This window comes from Pelophylax lessonae, assembly GCF_965119305.1.
Source record: "Pelophylax lessonae genome assembly, chromosome: 3".
Taxonomy (NCBI): domain Eukaryota; kingdom Metazoa; phylum Chordata; class Amphibia; order Anura; family Ranidae; genus Pelophylax; species Pelophylax lessonae.
Window position 1 is genome coordinate 495,286,683 of NC_138770.1, and position 20,780 is coordinate 495,307,462.

The 20,780-nt window shown below is 45.7% G+C and overlaps 1 protein-coding gene across 1 annotated transcript in view; it reads right to left on the reverse strand.

Annotated features, from left to right (window-relative positions):
- The window catches only part of LOC309551209 (centromere protein H-like), a gene marked incomplete at its 5' end in the record, with an annotated part of 207,307 nt that extends 186,738 nt beyond the window's left edge, over window positions 1–20,569 (reverse strand). The window contains one exon of the mRNA XM_082251707.1: window positions 20,520–20,569. Within this exon, the coding sequence (XP_082107833.1) occupies window positions 20,520–20,569 (50 nt within the window). The remainder of the gene's footprint in view (window positions 1–20,519) is intronic.
- Between the last annotated feature and the right edge of the window lie 211 nt (window positions 20,570–20,780).

Below are 20,780 nucleotides of genomic sequence, written 5' to 3' on the forward strand. Positions count from 1 at the left end.
AGGACATTCTGCAATTGGTCAGAACCAATCACCAGGTCCAGGCCAAAAATCATTGGCCTTGACCTGATGACTGATCGGTTTGGAACCGAATCAGCACCTCGCGGGGACAGGGGGCGCGCGTGCCCCCCTAGCTCCGCATGAAACCGACGTACAGTTACGTCGGTTCACGCAGGCGAGCCACCTTGTCGAAGTAGATGTGCAGAGGGCGGTCGGCAACTGATTAATGTGACCTATAAACTGTCCAACTCAGTTGAACAACAAACCTAAATCTTTTTAGGTGAAGGGAAATAAAAATAAAAAACGAAAATATGGTTGCATATTTACACACCCTTAAACTAACACATTGTTGAAACCTTTTGATTTTATTACAGCACTTATGCCATGCTGACAGACTCATACCCAAAAAGACTATCTTGACTTGGCAATATTTGCCCACCCTTTGCAAAAAACACTCCAAACCTGTCATCTCCTGTGCACAGCCCTCTTCAGATCACCCCATAGATTCTCAATAGAATTCAGGTCTGGGCCATTTCAAAACTTTAATCTTCTTCTGGTGAAGCCATTCCTTCGTTGATTTGGATGTCTGCTTTGGGTCGTTGTGCTGAAAGAGGAAGTTCTTCTTCATGTTCAGTTTTCTAGCAGAATCCTGAAGTTTTTGTGCCAATATTGACTGGCATTTGGAATGGTTCATAATTCCCTCTACCTTGACTAAGGCCCATGTTCCAGCTGAAGAAAAACAGCCCTGAAGCATGATGCTGCCACCACCATGCTTCACTGTGGGTATGGTGTTCCTTTGGTGATGTGCAGTGTTTTTGCACAAAAAAAATCTCTTTTGGAATTATGGCTAAAAAGTTCCCCTTGGTTTCATCAGACCATAACATGGTTTTACACATGCCTTTGGGAGACTTCAGATGCACTTTGCAGAATTTAGCCAGGCTTGGATGTTTTTCTTCGTAAGCAAAGGCTTCCAGAGTTGTATAAAGTACTCGAAACCCATACTTGAGTAAAAGTACAAGTGCTCGATCAAAAAGTGACTTGAGTAGAAGTGGAAGTGCTCGATCAAAAAGTGACTTGAGTAGAAGTACTAAAGTATTCAACATTTTTTGTACTTAAGTATTGCAAGTATTTTTTTAAAAAAATTGCTACTCAAGTACAAGTACTGTGTTATGTAGTTATTAAAGAAAGAAGTTAAACGTTTGAACATCATATTGTTTTTTATTATTTCAAATGCAGCTTTTATTTATACATACAGTAGCATTTATTTTCGTATGCGCTGATAATACACATGTTTTGAGCTTCATGAAACCTGCCATCTACTGTTCTGGCAGTGGTAATTTTTATAATTGTAACGAGTAACTATGCAGCACAAAAAAAAAAAAAAAATATATCGGAGTAGAAGTATTGAAATCATCGAAAAAATGTAGTGAAGTAAAAGTGGAAGTAGGAGAAAAAAAATTATACTCCAGGAAAGTACAGATACCGCCTTTCGGTACTTAAGTACAGTAATGAAGTAGTTCTACTTAGTTACTATACATCTCTGAAGGCTTCCATCATGCCACTCTACCCCATAGCCTAGCCATATGAAGAATACGGGAGATTGTGGTCACCTGTACCATACAGTCAGTACTTGCCAGATATTCCTGCAGCTCCTTTAATGTTGCTGTAGACCTCTTGGCAGCCTCCCTGACCTGTTTTCTTCTTGTCTTTTGCATCAATTTTGGGGTGACATGCAGTTCTTGGTAAGGTCACTTGTACCATATTTTCTCCAATTGATGACCATCTGTCTTCACTGTGTTCCATGGTATATCTAATGCCCTGGAAATTATTTTGTACCCTACTCCTGACTGATACCTTTAAACAACGAGATCCCTCTGATGCTTTGGAAGCTCTCTGCTTACCATGGCTTTTGCTGTAGGATGAGACTAAGAAAATGTCAGGAAAGACACAGCTGAACTTTATTTGGGGTTAAACAGAGGCACTTTAAGTGATGGCAGGTATGTATTGACTCCTATTTAACATGAGTTTGAATGTTGAATGAGATTGTCTAATTCTAAACACAGTTACATCCCCAGTTATAAGAGTGTGCACACTTATGCAACCACATTATTTTAGTTTATTTTTACCCCCCCCCCCCAAAAGATTTCAGTTTGTTTTTCAATTGAGTTGTATGTTAACTGTACTTGCACATCATTTTCTTTTTTTACCCTAATTTACAGCTCAACTCCTGGTTCAGGGCTTAGGTTTACTGGCTTACCAGAAATGAAATTCCAAAAAGTCAGGCTTGTCAGGTTGAAAAAAAAAAAAAAAAAAAAAAAAAGTCCATCTAGTTAAAAAATATTATAACAAACTAAAATCTATTTCAAAGGTTTAACCCAGACCTAACCACTTGTCTACTAGGGCGATTTTATACGTTTTTGCATGTTATAATGCACATTTTAACCACTTGCCGACCGCTCACATGGAGCGTACTGCGCCAAAGTGGTTCGTTATCGTCCAGCGACGTAGGTCTACGTTGCTGGACTCCTCCCATTGTTGGCGGCGCACGCGCGCCGCCGGAGGCTCGCTCCCGCTGGATTCAGTCACAGCGGGAGTCGGGCCAGGGGAGGAGCGGCGGTAATCACTGCCGCTCTTCCCCGATCGTCGGGTATCGAGTGAGGAGATCCGCCCACTTGTGTAAACAAAGCGGGCGGATCTCCTAAGTGACAGGCAGGGACAGATTACAGGATTCAGCATAGCTGAACCTGCGATCTGTGCCTGTGTCACACAGTCCCCTCCCCACACACACGTCAGTAAGCACCAGGCATACATTAATCCCTTGATCACCAATAAAAGTTAACCCTTTCCCTGCCAGTGTCATTTTAACAGTAACAGTGCATATTTATAGCACTAATTACTGTAGTAATGTCACTGGTACCCCCAAAAGTGTCAAAAATGTCAGTCAAGGGTCCGATTTGTCCGCCGAAATGTCGCAGTCCCGCAAAAAAAAAAAAACAATAAAAAATGACATTTCCCATAGTTAGTAGCTGCGATAGGTTTTTTTGCGCAAACCAATCAAAATACGCTTATTGCGATTTTTTTTTACCAAAAATATGTAGCAGAAAACAAATTGGCCTAAAATGTTAAAAAAATTTTGATTTTTAAATTTTTTGGGGGGGGAATTTCATATAAAAAAAAAAAAAAAAGTGAAAAATATTGTTATTTTTTCAAAATTGTCGCTCTTTTTTGTTTATAGCGCAAAAATTAAAAAAAAAAAATCGCACAGGTGATCAAATACCACCAAAAGAAAGCTCTATTTGTGGGGAAAAAAAAGGACATAAAATTTATTTGGGTACAGCATCCCACAACCGCACAAATGTCCGTTAAATTAACGCAGTGCCGAATCGCAAAATATGGCCTGGTCAGGAATGGGGTAAAATCTTCTGGTCTTAAAGCGGTTAAAAAAATACGCTCATTGAGAATTTTTTTGTCAAAGACATGTAGCTAAATACATTTTGGCCTAAATATATATGACAAAAATTTAATATATTGGATATTTTTTTACCTGTCAAAGTAGAAAAATTGTTATTTTTTTCAAAATTGTTGCATTTTTTTTTATTAATATCCCAAAAAATTGAAAGCGCAGAGATGATCAAATACCACCAAAAGAAAGCTCTGTTTGTGAGAAAAAAAGGACGTAAATTTAATTTGGGTACGGCATTGCATGACCGCGCAATTGTCAGTTAAAGTCACACAGTGCCGAATCGCAAAAAGTGGCCTGGACGTAAAGCAGGAAAATCCTCTGGTCCTAAAGTGGTTAAGCCCCAAGATTAGTTAAATCCCCCCCCCCCCCCCAACATAAATTTTTTGAAAACAAAGACCCTGGAGAATTAAATGCTGGTAATTGCATTTTTTATGTTACATTTTTTGTAATAAAAAAAAACCTTAGTTACTTACCGGTGACGGTATTTCTAAGAGCCTTTCAGGACAGCACCTGGAGAGAGCGCAGCTCCACCCAATCCACAGGAAACACTGCAAATAAAAACTCCTCCTCTTCCACCATGCCTCAGTCATAGAGTAGCCTCCGACATGCTGGAAAACATAAACTACCACAGGTTAAACATTTACAAATTATATTATAAACAAAACCAAGGGGGGGTAGCTGCTGCTGTCCTGAAAGGCTCTTAGAAATACCGTCACCGGTAAGTAACTAAGGTTTTCTCAGATCGCCTTTCAGGACAGCACCTGGAGAGGATAAGCGAGTAACTTACACTTAGGGTGGGACCACTGCCTGCAGAACTTTTCTGCCGAAGGCTTGATCCTGAGCTGACAACAAGTCCAACCTGTAATGTCTAATAAAGGTTGAATAGCTGGACCAGGTAGCTGCCTTGCAGATTTGATCAGGCGAAGCACCGGCCCTTTCAGCCCATGAGGTTGCCACAGACCTTGTAGAATGCGCCAAGATGCCTTCTGGAGGTTCTTCTTCTTGAGCTACATAAGCCTGTTCAATTGCCCATCTGAGCCATTTGCCTAAAGTGCTCTTTGATGCTTTTTCTCCTATACGGGACCCTGAGAAGATGACAAATAATGCATTTGTCTTTCTAAATTCCTTAGTTACCAGGAGGAACTGAAGTAAGCATCTCCTCATATCCAAGGTATGAAAGGATTCTTCCCGAGTATTACTAGGAGCTGAGGAGAAAGTTGGTAAGACAATTTCTTGTGATCTATGAAAAGATGAAGCAATCTTTGGAAGAAAGGCTGGGTCCGTTCTTAGGACTACTCGATCTGCAAAAATTGTCAAAAAAGGGTCTGAAATTGAGAGGGCCTGGATCTCACTGATCCTCCTGGCCGAGGTAATTGCTATCAAAAAGATAGTTTTCAAAACTAAATTCTTCAGGGAAGCCTCTTTTAAAGGTTCAAAAGGAAACTTAGTTAGACCTTGTAACACAATGGTCAAATCCCATTTGGGAAATACTTTAAGGGCTATTGGCCTATTGCGGGCTAATGCCTTGAAAAAACGAATGAGTAGAGTCTCTTGGGACAAAGTCTTTTCGAAAAAAACTGAAAGTGCCGCTACTTGCGTCTTTAAAGTACTTGCTGCTAGTCCTTTCTCCATTCCCTCATGGAGGAACTCAAGCACTGAAATTAAATTTTTTAATTCAAAATTTTTGCTGGAACACCAAAAGTTGTATTTTCTCCAGACTTTCAAGTAAATATCCCTAGTCACCTTCTTCCTGCTGGAGAGAAGGGTGGAGATAACTTTTTCTGACAGGCCTCTGGCTCTCAAGATGTCTTCTTCAGTAACCACGCTGTCAGTTGTAAGCGGTCCAGTTCTGGGTACACTAGGTTCCCCTGTGTCAAAAGATCTCTCCTGTACGGAAGCTTCCAGGGAGGTTCTGAGGCAAGATTCAGCAGGAGGGCGAACCAAGGTCTCTTTGGCCAGTAAGGTGTAATCAGAATCAAGTTGGTCTTTTCTTCCCTGAATTTCTTGAGAACCAACGGAATCAGTTGGAATGGAGGGAACACGTAAGACAAACGGAAGTCCCATGGATGGGCTAGGGCATCCAAGCCCCAGTCCTGATCCTCCCTGTGTAGGGAAAAGAATCTTTGGACTTTGGTGTTCTGTTGACAAGCGAACAAATCTATTTGGGGAAGACCCCAGACTTCCACGATCTGCATGAATACTTCTTGATTCAGACTCCATTCTGATTCCAACACCTTTTTCCTGCTCAGCAGATCTGCTAGAAGGTTTTGTGACCCCTTCAGATGCACCGCTGTCAGAGAGGCTAGATTTTTCTCCGCCCAGGAGAGTAGCTGTATTGCCAGATCTGATAGCTGTCTGCTTCTTGTGCCTCCTTGCTTTGACACGTAGGCCACTGCTGTCATGTTGTCCGACAGAACTTGCACATGATGGCCCCTGACTGTCTGTTGAAAGGACCAAAGACCCAAAAGGATGGCTTTCAACTACCGCCAGTTGGATGATTTCCTGGACTCTGCTTTGGACCATGTCCCTTGCATTGTCCGGCCTTCCAGGTGGGCTCCCCAACCCCACGAACTGGCATCCGTCGTCAGACGTTTGTTCGTCTGGAAAGTCCATTGCAGACCTTCTTCCAGATTTCTGGAATTCCTCCACCACCACAGAGATCTCTTTGCTTTCGTGGAGATTCTGATGGATTTCTCCAGATGTTCCGGGTATGACCAACTCTGCAGAACGTCTCTCTGGAGAAGACGGGAATGCAGTCTTGCCCACTGTACTGCAGGGATAGCGGCTGTGAGTAAGCCCAAAGCTGCCATGGCCGACCTGACAGTAACCTGATGATTGGTCTGTAATCGAGCAACTGCGTTCTGAGTCTTCTCGATCTTTTCTTGAGGTAGAAACACCTTCTGGAGGACCGAATCTATTCTGTATCCCAGAAATTTTATCTGCTGAGATGGAATTAAACTGGATTTCTCCAAATTCATGAGCCACCCCAGACTCTCTAGGTGGTCCTGAGTCTCCTGAAGGTGTACCAACGCCTGGCTCTTGGACTCTGCAAAAATTAGCAGATCGTCCAGGTAAGGGACAATTGAAATACCCCTCAGCCTTAATGGCTCTAGGGCATCCGCCATTACCTTGGTAAACACCCTTGGAGAAGATGAGAGGCCAAAGGGGAGGGCCCTGAACTGCAGATGCCAGACCGATTCCCCGAGATTGACCGCCAGCCTTAGGAATTTCTGGCACTCCTGATTTATTGGGATGTGCAGGTAAGCGTCCCTCAGATCCAAGGATGCCATGAAACAGTTTGGGGACAACAGTTTGGTCACTGAATAAATGGTGTCCATCCTGAAGTGCTTGTACCGAATTGATCTGTTTAGGATTTTCAAATTTAGGATCATTCGGTACTTGCCTGAGGGTTTTTTCACTAGAAAGATCTGAGAATAAAACCCACGGCCTTGTTGCCCCTCGGGGACTTGGATAATTACTTCCTGTTGAATCAGCTCTTGTAAAAGAGACATCATTGAGGAAGCCTCTTCCGGATCCCTTGGAAGGGGAGTAACATGGAATCTGCTTGGAGGTGTCTCCGAAAACTCCAGTTTGTATCCTTGAGCCACTATATTCTTCACAAAGGGGCTTGCGGATACGTCTTCCCAACGTGGGAGGAACCATAACAGCCTTCCTCCCACTGGAAGACTGTTGTCACTTGCTTTTATTGGCCTGGTCAGGTGGTCTAAAGAGGACTCCACCTTTCCCTTTGCCTTTATGGGAGGTCCATCTTGATCTCTGATCTTGTTCACGACCTCTGTTGGTTTGTTGAACAGAACGAAATCTCTTCTTAGGAGGAGATTTCTTTTTTGATGGAAAGGCTTTCTTCTTATCCGCCGTTCTGTCAAGAATTGCTTCCAATTCAGGCCCGAAAAGCAAGTCACCGGCAAAAGGTAAACCACAGAGTTTCACCTTAGAAGCTGAATCACCTGTCCAGGTTTTCAACCAGACCGCCCTCCTGGCAGAGTTGACAAGGGCTGCTGACCTGGCAGACATTTTGATAGACTCAGCAGAAGCATCGGCCATATATTTTACTGCCTTTAGGAGCAGCGGAAATGAATCCAGGAGATCTTTCCTTGCTGTTCCAGCCTCCACATGCCCTTTAAGTTGTTCGAGCCAGCACTCAAGATTTCTGGCTACCACCGTGGAGGCCATGGCCGGCTTAAGGCTAGACGTAGAGGAGTCCCAAGCCTTTTTAAGGAGAGAATCTGCCCTCTTATCCATGGTGTCTTTCAGAACACCCATGTCTTCGAACGCCAAATCCGTGCGGCGAGACACCTGAGAAAAAGCAGCATCCACTCTGGGCTTTTTGTTCCATAGGTGCGCCGTATCTTCTTCAAACGGAAATCTCCTTCTTAGGGATTTAGAGAAAAAAGGGGCCCTCTCTGGGTCCTTCCACTCTTTTTCAATAGATTCAGTAAGGACTTTATGAACAGGAAAAACCCTGCGCTTTGTCTGTTCAAGGCCCTGGTACATTCTGTCATGAAGTGAAACTTGCACCTTTTCTTCTGCGATTTCCAACGTGGTGTAAATCGCTTTCAGCAACTCATCAACCTCTTCCAAGGATAATTTGTATCTGGAAGAACTAGCCACCTCTTCCTTCTCTTCCTCCTCTGAATCCCTGATGGAACAGAGAGCACTCTCCCCCTCATCTTCTGAATCACTTGACACTGCAGACTTAGAAGTAGACGGCTGGGAAGATGTACCACCCGTTTGTTGGGAATCTGAAAGAACTTGTGGCGTCCTGGATAACAGGGAACGAACTGAGGACAGGGTGTCTGAGAGTTCTTTAAATGAAGATATGAATTCATTATTCTGCTGACTAGACTCTTCCTTCACAAGGTCAGCAATACATGCTTTACAAAGTGGCTTCACCCAGGAATCTCTGAGTGGATTCTTGCATGAAGGGCATTTCCTTGATGCTGGGGCTCTTGTCTTCACTGTGGCTTTAACCTAGTAAAGAAAAAGCCACCATGAAAGCCCAATAACCACAAATAAAAGAAAACCACCACCTCGTGATTTCTTGCAAGGGAGAAAATCGTGACCCACACCAAAAAGGATCAGAAGAAAAGCCTCCCAGATGCATATATATCCTGTTAGACTGGGAACAGTTACTCAGTCTACAGGGCAGGCTCCAAAGGAGGAAGGAAGAAACCCCACAATAAAAGCTCACACAGTAAAGAAAAAAGAGGCACCACTGCACCTCTCCTACCTGAGCTTGGCCGGCGCTGGCGGTGCCTGCTTCCACCGTCGCTGCAGACTTTTCCTCCATGTTGTTGAAAAGCGCAGCTTGCTGGCAGATCTCTCCATTTAAATACCGCTTCCCGCGTCCTCCTCTGTGGACCGGAAGCGGAAGCGCCGACCTCGTGACCTGCCTCTGACCCCTGCGTGTATTGCGGTTGGAGCAAACGCCGCCACGCCCCCACCGGAAGTCCCGTCCACCGGAAGTGACGCCGCGCGTCCCCGGGATCAGAGTCCGAAAGTGCGGGAGATTCGAATGCCAAAAGCGGCTCCCCGCCCGCCGACCGGCCGAAGCGCGGACCTCTGACGCCCGGACCGGATCCTCCGATGGGTTTCAGCTCCCCTGAGCGAACGAGGTAAGAGGCTCCGGAGCATACCCCCTTTGACACTCCAGGGAGGGGTGCTGGGATGGTCTCCATGCTGAAACAGCAAACAAAAACTGGGCAACAAATCCTTCTCTCCCCCTGGAGAGAGTGCAGCCCTTCCACATAGCTCCTGCAATGCTTCCACCATGGCGGAGGAAACACAAATGACTGAGGCATGGTGGAAGAGGAGGAGTTTTTATTTGCAGTGTTTCCTGTGGATTGGGTGGAGCTGCGCTCTCTCCAGGTGCTGTCCTGAAAGGCGATCTGAGAAAAAAAATTATATATATATATATATATATATATATATATATATATTATATATATATTTTTTTTTTTAATTAATAGGGAAATACACTAAAGTTAATTATCGTGCTTACAATAATATATTACCCACATTTTTTGTAAAATATAAAAGATGAGGTTCATAGCAAAAGCATAATCAATGTTTTTGAACAGAGATACAACAATTGCATATGTTTATATTCTTATGTCCTGTACAAGGGGGGGAAAGGAACTGTAACATTTGTTTGTTTAACCTTTTTCTACAATTAACTTTATTGCAGTCAGACAGTGGGACATTTTGCTGTGACAGTTTCTCTACTTTGATATCAAGCACTGTGAATTTCAGTAAAGAACAATAATACAAGAAGCAAAGGGCACTAGTTTATACTGTATACTTTTGTATCTATTAATAAATCATTTATGACATGATCCACATAGAGTTGCCAGAGAAATGGTTCAAGGTTCCAGGTTTTTAATAACAATGGACATGTAAAGTGCGTCCGGATAGTATTCACAGCGCTTTACTTTTTTCCACATTTTGTTAGTTTACAGCCTTACTCCAAAATAGATGAAATTCATTTTTTTCTTCCCAATTCTACAAACAATACCCCATAATGACAATGTGAAAGAAGTTTGTTTAAAATCCTTTGCAAATAAAAAAATATATAATATAATATATATCTCACATGTACACAAGTATATACAGCCTTTGCTCAATACTTGACACCAATTGCAGCCTCAAGTCTTTTTGAGTAGGATGCTACAAGCTTGGCACACCTATTTTTGGGTCGTTTCTCCCATTCTTCTTTGCAGGACCTCTCAAGTTCCATCAGGTTGGATGGGGAGCATCGGCGCACAGCCGGTTTCAGATCTTTCCAGAGATGTTCAGTTGGGTTCAAGTCTGGGCCCCTCAAGGACATTTACAGAATTGTTCCATAGCCACTCCTTTGTTATCTTGGCTGTGTTCTTAGGGTTGTCGTCCTGTTGGAAGATGAACCTTCATCCCAGTCTGGAGGTCCAGAGTGCTCTAAAGCAGTGGTTCTCAACTCCGGTCCTCGGGACCCACCAACAGGCCAGGTTTGCAAGATAACTAAATTACATCACAGTGATCTCATTTGCTGCTCAGTGATTGCAGTATTCTAGTCTGCATCCCCCAAGGTAATACTTAAAATCTGGCCTGTTAGTGGGTCCCGAGGACCGGAATTGAGAACCACTGCTCTAAAGCAGTGGTCCTCAGGGCCCACTAAGAGGCCAGGTTTGCAAGATAACTGAAATACATCCCAGGTGATATCATTTGCTGCTCAGTGATTGCAGTCCTCTAGTCTGCATCTCCCCAAGGTAATACCTAAAATCTGGCCTGTTAGTGGGCCCTGAGGACCGGAGTTGAGGACCACTGCTCTAGAGCAGGTTTTCATCAAGAATGTTTCTGTACATTGCTGTATTCATCTATCCCTCGATCCTCACTAGTCTCCTAGTTGCTGTCACTGAAAGACATCCCCACAGCGTGATGCTGCCGCCACTATGCTTCACTATAGGGATGGTATTGGCCAGGTGATGAGTGGTGCTTGGTTTCCTCCTGACATGATGCTTGCCATTCAGGCCAAAGAGTTCAATCTTGGTTTCATCAGACCAGAGAATGTTGTTTCTCATGGTCTGAGAGTTCTTCAGCTGCCTTTCGGAAAACTCCAGGTGGGATGTCATGTTCTTTTCACTGAGGAGGGCCCATGCATATGTGCAACAAAACAGATGTATGTAGTATGTACCTTACTAATGTATGACCTGTATCACCAGTTTGTCCCTTATGCTCCAGCTTTCAAATGCAAAATAATCAAAATGGATTATTGCAGCATACCACTATGAACTATTGGCAGTAAACTGCTTTGATCAGCTTATTTCTTAAAAACTGGCAGAAAAGTAACTGATAAGACTTGAGGATTGCATTTATTAGGCTGGTGACAACATGGAAAATCTCTGACGGAGGAACTCGTTAAGCCATGTTTGTAAAGATCATCTGCAACTTTCAGGGTGCCTGTGCATTAAAATGACAGCTCCAGCTGCTATGAGAAAAAAGTTTTCACATAATAAACTGAATACTACTTATTATTGCTTTTTTACAAAGACCTGTTTCTCATGGGCTTAAGCTTCTTTAAGAGGAGTGTGAATGGCAAGCTTTACCAAAGTATTTGGAGAGCTTTCAGCAGGCTTTTCAATTCATCTTCAGTTTGTAAATGTTAAATAGAGATCCTAAAAGGGAGGGCTGGCTGCTAATTTAACCGCTTTACCACCGCCCACAGTAATATTACTGCGGCAGAGTGGCTCGTTATCGTCTGACGACGTAGTACTACGTCGTCAGACACTCCCCTTCTTGGCGGCGCTTGCGCGCCGCCGGAGGCTCGCTCCCGCTGTTTTCATTCACAGCGGGAGTCGGGCCAGGGGAGGAGCAGCGGCGATCGCCGCTGCTCTGCCCCGATCGCCGGGGATATAGTGTGAAGATCCGCCCGCCTGTGTAAACACAAGCGGGCGGATCTCCATAGTGACAGATCGGAGTGTTCAGCATAGCTGGACATCCGATCTGTCCATGACTCACTCAGTCACCTCCCCCCCTACACGTCAGTAAGCACCAGGCATACATTAAACCCTCCCTCTCCAATAAAATTAACCCCTTCCCTGCCAGTGTCATTTTTACAGTAACAGTGCATATATATAGCACTGATTACTGCAGTAATGTCACTGGTACCCCCAAAAGTGTCAAAAATGTCAGTCAAGGGTCCGATCTGTCCACCGCAATGTCGCAGTCCCGCAAAAAAAAAAAAAAAAAAAAAAAAAAAAAAAAAAAAAAAAAAATCGCAGATCGCCGCCATTACGCGTTAAAAAAAAAAAACACCAAAAATGACAGAAATCTTTCCCTTTGTTAGTAAACGCAATAACTTTTGCGCAAACCAATCAAAATACGCTTATTGCGATTTTTTTTACCAAACATGGGTAGCAGAAAACAAATTGGCCAAAATTTTTATAAAAAATTGGTTTTTACATCTTTTTTGGGGGGAATTTCATATAAAAAAATGTTAAAAATATTGTTATTTTTTCAAAATAAACGCTCTTTTTTTGTTTATAGCGCAAAAAGTAAAAATCGCACAGGTGATCAAATACCACCAAAAGAAAGCTCTGTTTGTGGGAAAAAAAGGACGTAAATTTAGTTTGGGTACAGCGTTGCACGACCGCGCAATTGTCAGTTGAAGTCGCACAGCGCCGAATCGCAAAAAGTGGCCTGGACGGAAGACAGCAAAATCCTCCGGTGGTAAAGTGGTTAAACAAGCTGCTAGAAGGCTTTAAACAAGCTTCAAGAAGTGCTGAAGCCTGCTAGCAGCTTGTTTAACCACTCGCCTACTGTGCACTTAAACACCCTTCCCATCCAGGCCAATTTTCAGATTTCAGCGCTGTCACACTTTGACTGACAATTGCGTGGTCATGCTACACTGTACCCATATGAAATTTTTATCATTTTTTTCACACAAATAGAGCTTTCTTTTGGTGGTATTTAATCATCTCTGGGTTTTTTATTTTTTACAAAAAAAAAAGAATAAAGACAGAAAATTTTGAAAAAAATTTTTTTCTTATTTTCTGCGAGTAAATTTTGAAAATAAATTTTTCTACTTCACTGATGTGCGCTGATGAGGCGGCACTGATGGGCACTGATGAGGTGGAACTTATGGGCACTGATGAGGAGGTACTAATATGCCGCACTGATGAGCACTGATAGGCGGCATTGATAGGCGGCACTGGCGGATGGCACTGATGGACACTGACGGGTGGCACTGATGAGCACTGATGGGCAGCACCATCAGTGCCCACACTCAGGGCCCATAGTGCTGCCAGTCAGTGCTCATCAGTGCCTAGATGAGCAGGCACTGACTGGCAGCACTATGGGCACTGATTGTGGGCATTGATGGGGGGCACTGATGGCGGGAAATTTGTGTATGTTTTTACCTTTAGTAATCAGGGCACTGGTGATCAGTGCCCTGATTACATTCCTGTGTGTCCCCGGCGGCTGACGGCTCTCCCTCCTTCCTCACACTGCAGGCTCCGTGTGAGGAAGGCGCGCTGGCGATGAGAGATGATCTCATACGTTTACATATGAGATCATCTCTCATTGGACGGCTTGATCACGTGGTGAATGGCCGCTGTGATTGGCCATTCACCACGATCTGTGATCGGCTGTGTCCAAGGGACACAGCCGACACAGATTTTCCCGATGCGCGCTCGCGGGAGCGCGCGGGGGGCGTGTCACTGGGAGGCCGTTTAAAAAACGGCCTCCCGAAAATGTGAGTCCGTGCTGCAGCCGTATATAGGCTGTAGCGCGGATGCGAGGTAGTTAAAGTGACAGGCACCCGTCCCATTAAGATCTGTGTTCGATATTTACAAACTGGAGCTGAATGGTAATTTAACTGCTTCAGAAGAGAGCTTGCTAAAAGCTCTGAAAATGCTTTGTAAAGCTTGCCATTCACACTGCGCTTATACAAGCTGAAATCCATGTGAAATAGGCCTAAATCAATCAGTGGGCTGAACAGGAAGGGCTCTTTCACATGGTCCGCCTCTGTAGGCGGATCCATGCTGCTCAGCAGGGGATCGTAAACACAGATCCCCGCTGAGCAGGAAGGTGACAGCTCCCTCTCCGCTCTGTATGCAGAGAGGGTTGTGTGCAGAGAGGGTGGTGTCAGAGCCCCATGCATCTCTATGGGGGAATTGGATGAGAGCGGACCGCCTGTCCGCTCTCATCCGATCCACTGGACGGATGGAAAATAGGGTTTCCATCCGTCCGGATTTCATGGACAGGATCGGATGTGGATGGCAGCGGACATGTCTCCGCTGACATCCGCTGCCCCATAGGGATGCATGGAGGATCCGATCCGCCTAAAAAACTGACAGGTGGATCTGATTGGATCGCTAATGTGAAAGCACCCAAAAAAAAAAAGGGGGGGGGGACAGATTCCTACATCCACCCCCCTCCCTCTGTTGGGACTTTGAATTTTGACAGCGGGACCTGCCCACTATCAGAATGTGGTTGAAGCCGACAGGCTCCAGCTGCTGATGGAGAATTTTTGCAGCATGCTATATAGCTGATCAGACTACCGTTGAGTGGGGACTGCCATGCTGATCTAGCCGAATTTATGTCAGCGTATGGCCAAATTTCAGCCTTATCTCTAAAATGGTTAAAAAAAGGACTTGTTTTAATGTGCAGCCGTCATTGAAAGCATGCCACATAAGGCCTCATTCACACAAGGTGTATCAATGGAGTACCTTGTGTAACAGCCGTGTTTATCTACACAGGGATGCATAGGTGTTCCATGCATCCCCTGCGCAAGCAGTCCCATTGCGGTCAATTGGGATGCAGTGGTTGTACGAACATGGCCGCTGCTATATCTGTGTGGGCGTGGGTGCACGGCCATTAATGCAGACAGAGGGAGTTTAGGGACACCTAAGCTTAGGTTCACACTTGTGCTGCTGCAGGATGATGTGTTTCTGTATTGTTTTTGCGCATGCTTACATGCGTTTTTATCCTTCATTCTTTTATGGGAGAAAACTGAATTTTATACAGAAAACTGTGCCAGAACTAAAAATGTGTGTACATGCGTGCTTTCCATATGTTTCCACTGATTTTCAAAAGAAGCGCCTGTTCAACAAATGCACTGCGCTGATGCGAACAGGCACCATAATGTAATTTTCATTGTCAAGCATACCAGTGCAACAACAAACACAGGAGAAAATGCACTTGCCTGAAAGGGCACTAATGCGGGCAGTTGTGGTACAGCTCCATTTACTAGAATAGGTTGGGTTTGCTAGCAGTGCTGCCCACTGAATGTGACCTGTGCTATATATTTTGCCTTGCTGCACCACGACTACAGCAGTGTATACATAGCCGCTAAAGTATGAATGTTTCATAATCTCCGAAAGGCTACAGACCAAAACCTAACCCATGAAGTAGGGCAAGCTGTGAGAAAGGATCACTAAAGCCTCGTACACGCGATCAGATTATCGAACGATCTGTCCGTTTTTTGTGGCATGCTAGTCTCATATAGAAAGTGAAGAGGTTACTTTCATACAGAAATTCCCGTACAACAGAATTCAACTTCAGAAGTGATGTCATGTGTTGAATTGTTTTGTATGTATTCTTTCGTTTCTTTTTTTTTTTTTAAAAAGATTTTTATTGAAGTCCAGCATAAACACACAGTCCACAACAGTACAACACAATGAAACATTATAACCACCACTCAGCATTCTCCAAGGGGCACATGGCAATACAGTCAGGAACAGTAGAAAAACAAAAGATTATCCCCTGGATTTATAAACTTCAATATCCCACGGACCGAGCGAGTAGCCGGACCCCATTTTTATTTGAAACACACTACCTAATAAAAAACTTGCCCTTGCCCCCCAAACAGAACCAACACCCCAGTCACCTCACTGATCCCCCCGAGGAAGAACCAGCGGGCGACCAAACGAGCAGAACTCCGCCCATCTCCCCCCCCCCCCTTCAGGTGACCCCCCCAGAGAACCTCTCTACAATAACATTTCCAACCTAGGCGGGCCTGCAGTCATCTAAGAAACCCATGCCTGAGAAGTGTCCAGAGCCCCCAACCCCCCCCAGTACAGGTCCACTGTCCTCAAAGTCGGTCAGAAGGCGTAGCCACCAAAGTAGCATCGGAGTCCACCCAGCGGTACCAAACTTTCCTAAATTTCTTAGGGGACCCCCTAGCCTCATAAGTCATCCTATATAGCACAATGTCCACATTCACCACCCTCTTCCACATGTCTAGGGACAACACCTCGGTATAGATCCACCTCCTGGCGATTAACTTCCGCGCACAGAAGAAAAGGATGCGGATAAATAACTTAGTGGCCATATCCAGTCCCTCCACCTCTATTACCCCCAGAAGGCACACCAGGGGCGAGCAAATATTCGGGAGTCCAAAGTTCTCCTCCATAAACTTCGTAATTTGAGACCACAAGGGTCTCACCTTAGGACAATCCCACACCATGTGCAAAAGGGACCCCCTACCCCCTGAACATTTATGGCACACAGCAGAATCCCTCTTGCGCATGGAAAACAGGCGGGCCGGAGTGTAATATGTCTGATGAAGATATCGCAATTGGATCATCTTATCAGTAGACGAGATAACCGTACCAAGGTACGTCTCCAAAACCTCCTCCCAGCGTTCCTCCGTCAATTCCGGTATAAAAGCTAGCCATCTAACTCTGGCCCTATCTACTGCCCCAGGACCCCCAGGACCCAGCGCCCCATAGAATCTAGAGATCCGTTTCAAAGGCTCCGGATCCAGCAGCACAGTCTCAAGAGAGGGGTTAGCCAAGACCACCTCCCCCCCCCGAACTGCGCCCGCACCGCATGCTGGAGTTGCAGATATCTGAAGCGCCACGTCCCGGGAATCCCAAAGCTGTCTCTCAACTGCATGAATGACACCATCTTACCCTGATAAAACAATTGATGCAAATATTTAAGGCCAAACCTGGCCCACTGTCCCCCATCTTGCAGGCTAGCAAGCTCCCGCAACGATGGGTTGAACCACAACGGAGCATTCGGAGATGACTCCAACGGAGCATCCCCCAGCTTCCGAGCACAAATCCGAAAAATCCTCCCAGGCAACCCCATCACCGACCCCAAATTCCGCCCAGGAGCCCCCCCCCTGTACAAAACATTGATCAGCGATTCAAATGAGGAGGCAAGTGCCGCCTCCACCTCTACCGTCGCGTTAGGCACCTGCGGAGAAAACCGCCAATGCAGAAAGACCAATTGTGCTGCAAAGTAATAGGACCGCAAGTCCGGCACCGCCAATCCCCCCCTCGCTACCGGGCACTTGAGCACCGACAAAGCCACCCTAGAGGGTCTACTACCCCACAGCAGGGTGGTAAGGATTGCGTCGATCCTCCGGAAAACCTTCCTCGGAACATAAACCGGAGAATTCGACAGGATGTATAAGAATTTGGGCAAAAAAATCATCTTAAAAAGATTTACTCTGCCCAGCAGCGAGAGGGGGAGGGACCGCCACCGTTCCACCCTTTCCCGAAAGGCCTTCACAATAGGAGCAAGATTGGTCTCCAAAAACCCAGATATCGGCATCTGAAACACGATTCCCAGATATTTAAAGGAACTGGACAGGGGGATCGGGCACCCAGCCGGAGCCACAACCCCCTCGTCCAGTGGAAAGAGAGATGACTTGGCCCAATTGATACAGAACCCAGAGTACTCCCCAAACTCCCGAATCACACTGATGGCATAGGTCAAGGAAGGTCCCGGATCCTGCAAGTACAACAGCATATCGTCCGCATATAATGAGACCCGTTCCTCCATAGAGCCCACCCTCAACCCTCTGAAAACCACACTCTCCCGCAATCTCATCGCCAGAGGTTCCATAGCCAGGGCGAAGAGCAGGGGTGACAAAGGACATCCCTGTCTGGTCCCCCTATGCATCCGGAAGGGCTCAGAGATCTGTCCATTAACCCTAACCCTCATCAGAGGCTCTGTATACAGCAATTGAACCCAGGAGCGAAAAACCGGGCCGAAGCCGTACGCCTCCAGCACCCGGAATAGATACGGCCACTCCACCGAGTCGAAGGCCTTCTGAGTGTCCAAAGAGGCCACCACCCGTTCCCCGCACACGTCATGTTGAGCCTGAAGATTGACAAAAAGACGCCGCACATTCATCTGCGCACATCGCCCCGGCATAAAGCCCGTCTGATCCGCCCTAATCAATTTCAGGATAACCGTCTGCAGCCTCATAGCTAGAACTTTGGCCAAAATTTTGGTGTCAACATTAATCAACGAGATTGGTCTGTACGCCCCACAATCTCTCGGGTCCTTCCCCGGTTTCGGGATAAGCACCACCAATGCCTCTCTCATAGAAAGAGGCAGAACCCCCCCTTTCCGCGCAGAATCGTACAAGTGCAGCAAACGGGGCGACAACTCCTCCCTAAAGGTGTGATACCATTCCGACGGCATCCCATCCAGACCAGGGGACTTCCGGGGGGACAAGGACGCAATGGCCCTTCCCACCTCCCCCACAGTAAGTCCCTTATCCAGGAAACTGACCTCCTCAGCCGACAACTGCGGGAACTCCACACCCTGCAGATAGTCATCGAGCTCCGCCCGGTCCCGGGCCAGACCCGATTTATATAGGTCCTCATAGTAGCGAGTAAATTCTCGAAGTATCCCAGCAGTATCCCTAACTTCCCTACCCTGTTCGCCCAGCACACAGCCAACATGCACCGGCGCATGCTCCGAGCGAGCCAGAAAGGCCAACATCCGCCCATTCTTGTCCCCAAACTCAAACACCCTCCGCCGCTGGGCCAACATAGTTTTGGTCGTCTGGTCAGTCAGGAACATCTGTAGGTCTCTGGTCGCCTGTCTCCAACTAAGCAACCCCTCCGGGTCCGGAGCACCCACATAGTCCATCTCAGTCCTAGAAACCACCAGTTCCTTTTCCGCCCTAGTAGAGGCCAGTTGTCTCCTAAAGCTTTTCAATTCGGTCATGAAAACCCCCCTCAAGGTAGCCTTAAAGGCCTCCCATTGAAGCTGAGGTTCCCCATACATTCGTTTCTGAGCATGCCTAGTCTCGCTCGTACGATTTTTTTTCAGATGAAAACTGTACTAATTAAATGAAAATCGGACGTTGTGTTGACGTACGATAAAAATTTTATAGCCTGCACATCCAGTTTTTATCATCCGAAAATTCGTAATCGTTGTCGAAAGCATCATACTAACAATCTGAAAATCGGCAGATCGTTCGTCGGATGAAATTTTCCTTCCGATTTTCGTATCGTGTACGGCCTTAGGCCTCATGCACACTGGAAGCTTTGGTAAACTGTTTTTGATGCTTTTTCTCTTGGCAGTGGCATTGTGGCCGAAATAACACACAAGATGCTTGTAAATGCATGTAACACAGGCGGTCATTTTATGGGCCAGAATTATAATTTATTCAGGCCCATAAAATTAACGCTCAAATGCTAAACGTGCCTGGTGTTTACGCATGCACATCATCAAGTGTTTTTATTCTACCAATACGCCACTGTTCTTGGACGTGCTGGCTGTGGGCTTTTTCAGCCTCTATACCTATGTATACATGGCCATATAGGTGAACATACAGGAATACTAATGGGCCATACACATTATACAATTGTCTTTAGATTTTTTCCTTTAGATTTACCAAAGCCATATAATATGAGGTCAAATCTAAACACTTTCAATTTGTAGGCAATTAGGCAGGCCCAATTAGGCAGGCCAAGGGAAATTTAACAAACAACAACAAAAGTATAGTGTGTATCCAGCTTGAGCCCCGGTTCACACTTATGCGATGCGGGAATGCTGCGAATTCGCAGCCTGTTCCCGCATCGCAAACGCACCCCCAGCAGTTCACACTGCCATATGCGATACGCTGGGGGTGTCAATGTAATCTTAACGACACCCCCAGTTTGATCGCATATCGCAGTGCGCTCTGACAGTTCGCACAGGATCGGATCGCACACAAGTGTGAACCACTGTGCGATCCGATCCTGATGCGCCTGGAAAAAAGGGTCCTGTGCGTGTTTGGTGCGGATACAATGCGAATTCAGCCATACAAAGTGTAAGACTGAATTCGCATCCGCACCTCCGATCGCATGTAATGAAGGAGCAGTGCCCTCCGAATTACATGCGATCGGCGCACTCGCAGAAGTGTGAACCGGCCCGAAGAGTCAGCTCACACTATAGCAACACGACTTCGGGGGCGACTAGTGAAGTCGCCGTGCACCGCGACTTTGGCGTGACTTGCACGGACTTCACATAATGGAAGTCAATGCAAGTCGCACTACTTCAGTCAATAGTGCAAGAACCTTTTCCTAAGTCGGAGCGACTTGAGTCACTCCTATTAGAACGGTTCCCATTAGCACAGAATGGAGCACGACTTGTCAGGCGACCAAGTCGCCTGACAAGTCACGGTAGTCGGTAGTGTGACCCGGCAGGAAGAGCAGCAATAAAAACATCCAGTGTGCATGAAACCTTCATAATAACTTCTAAACAACATTACCAACTCTCAAAAAGGAAGAAAAAGGAAAGAAAAAGTCACCCAGCTTCCAGCTCTGACCTGTTTTCCTTTCGTTGTGTATTATTTGCTTTAGAGGTTTTCCGAGACATGTTTGGGATAACACTACAACCAGACAAATGAAATAATATATTAAATAACAGCCCCAAACTTGCAGCTAGTTAAGCTAATGTGTTCAGGGAGGGGAGGGGATCTCAGAGGCCAGACTTTATATGCCATCTACTACAATGCCATGTGACTTTCGCTTTCCTAGATGTCACGTGACCTATTGAAGTCTCAAGGCTAAGAATGATATGTATATCG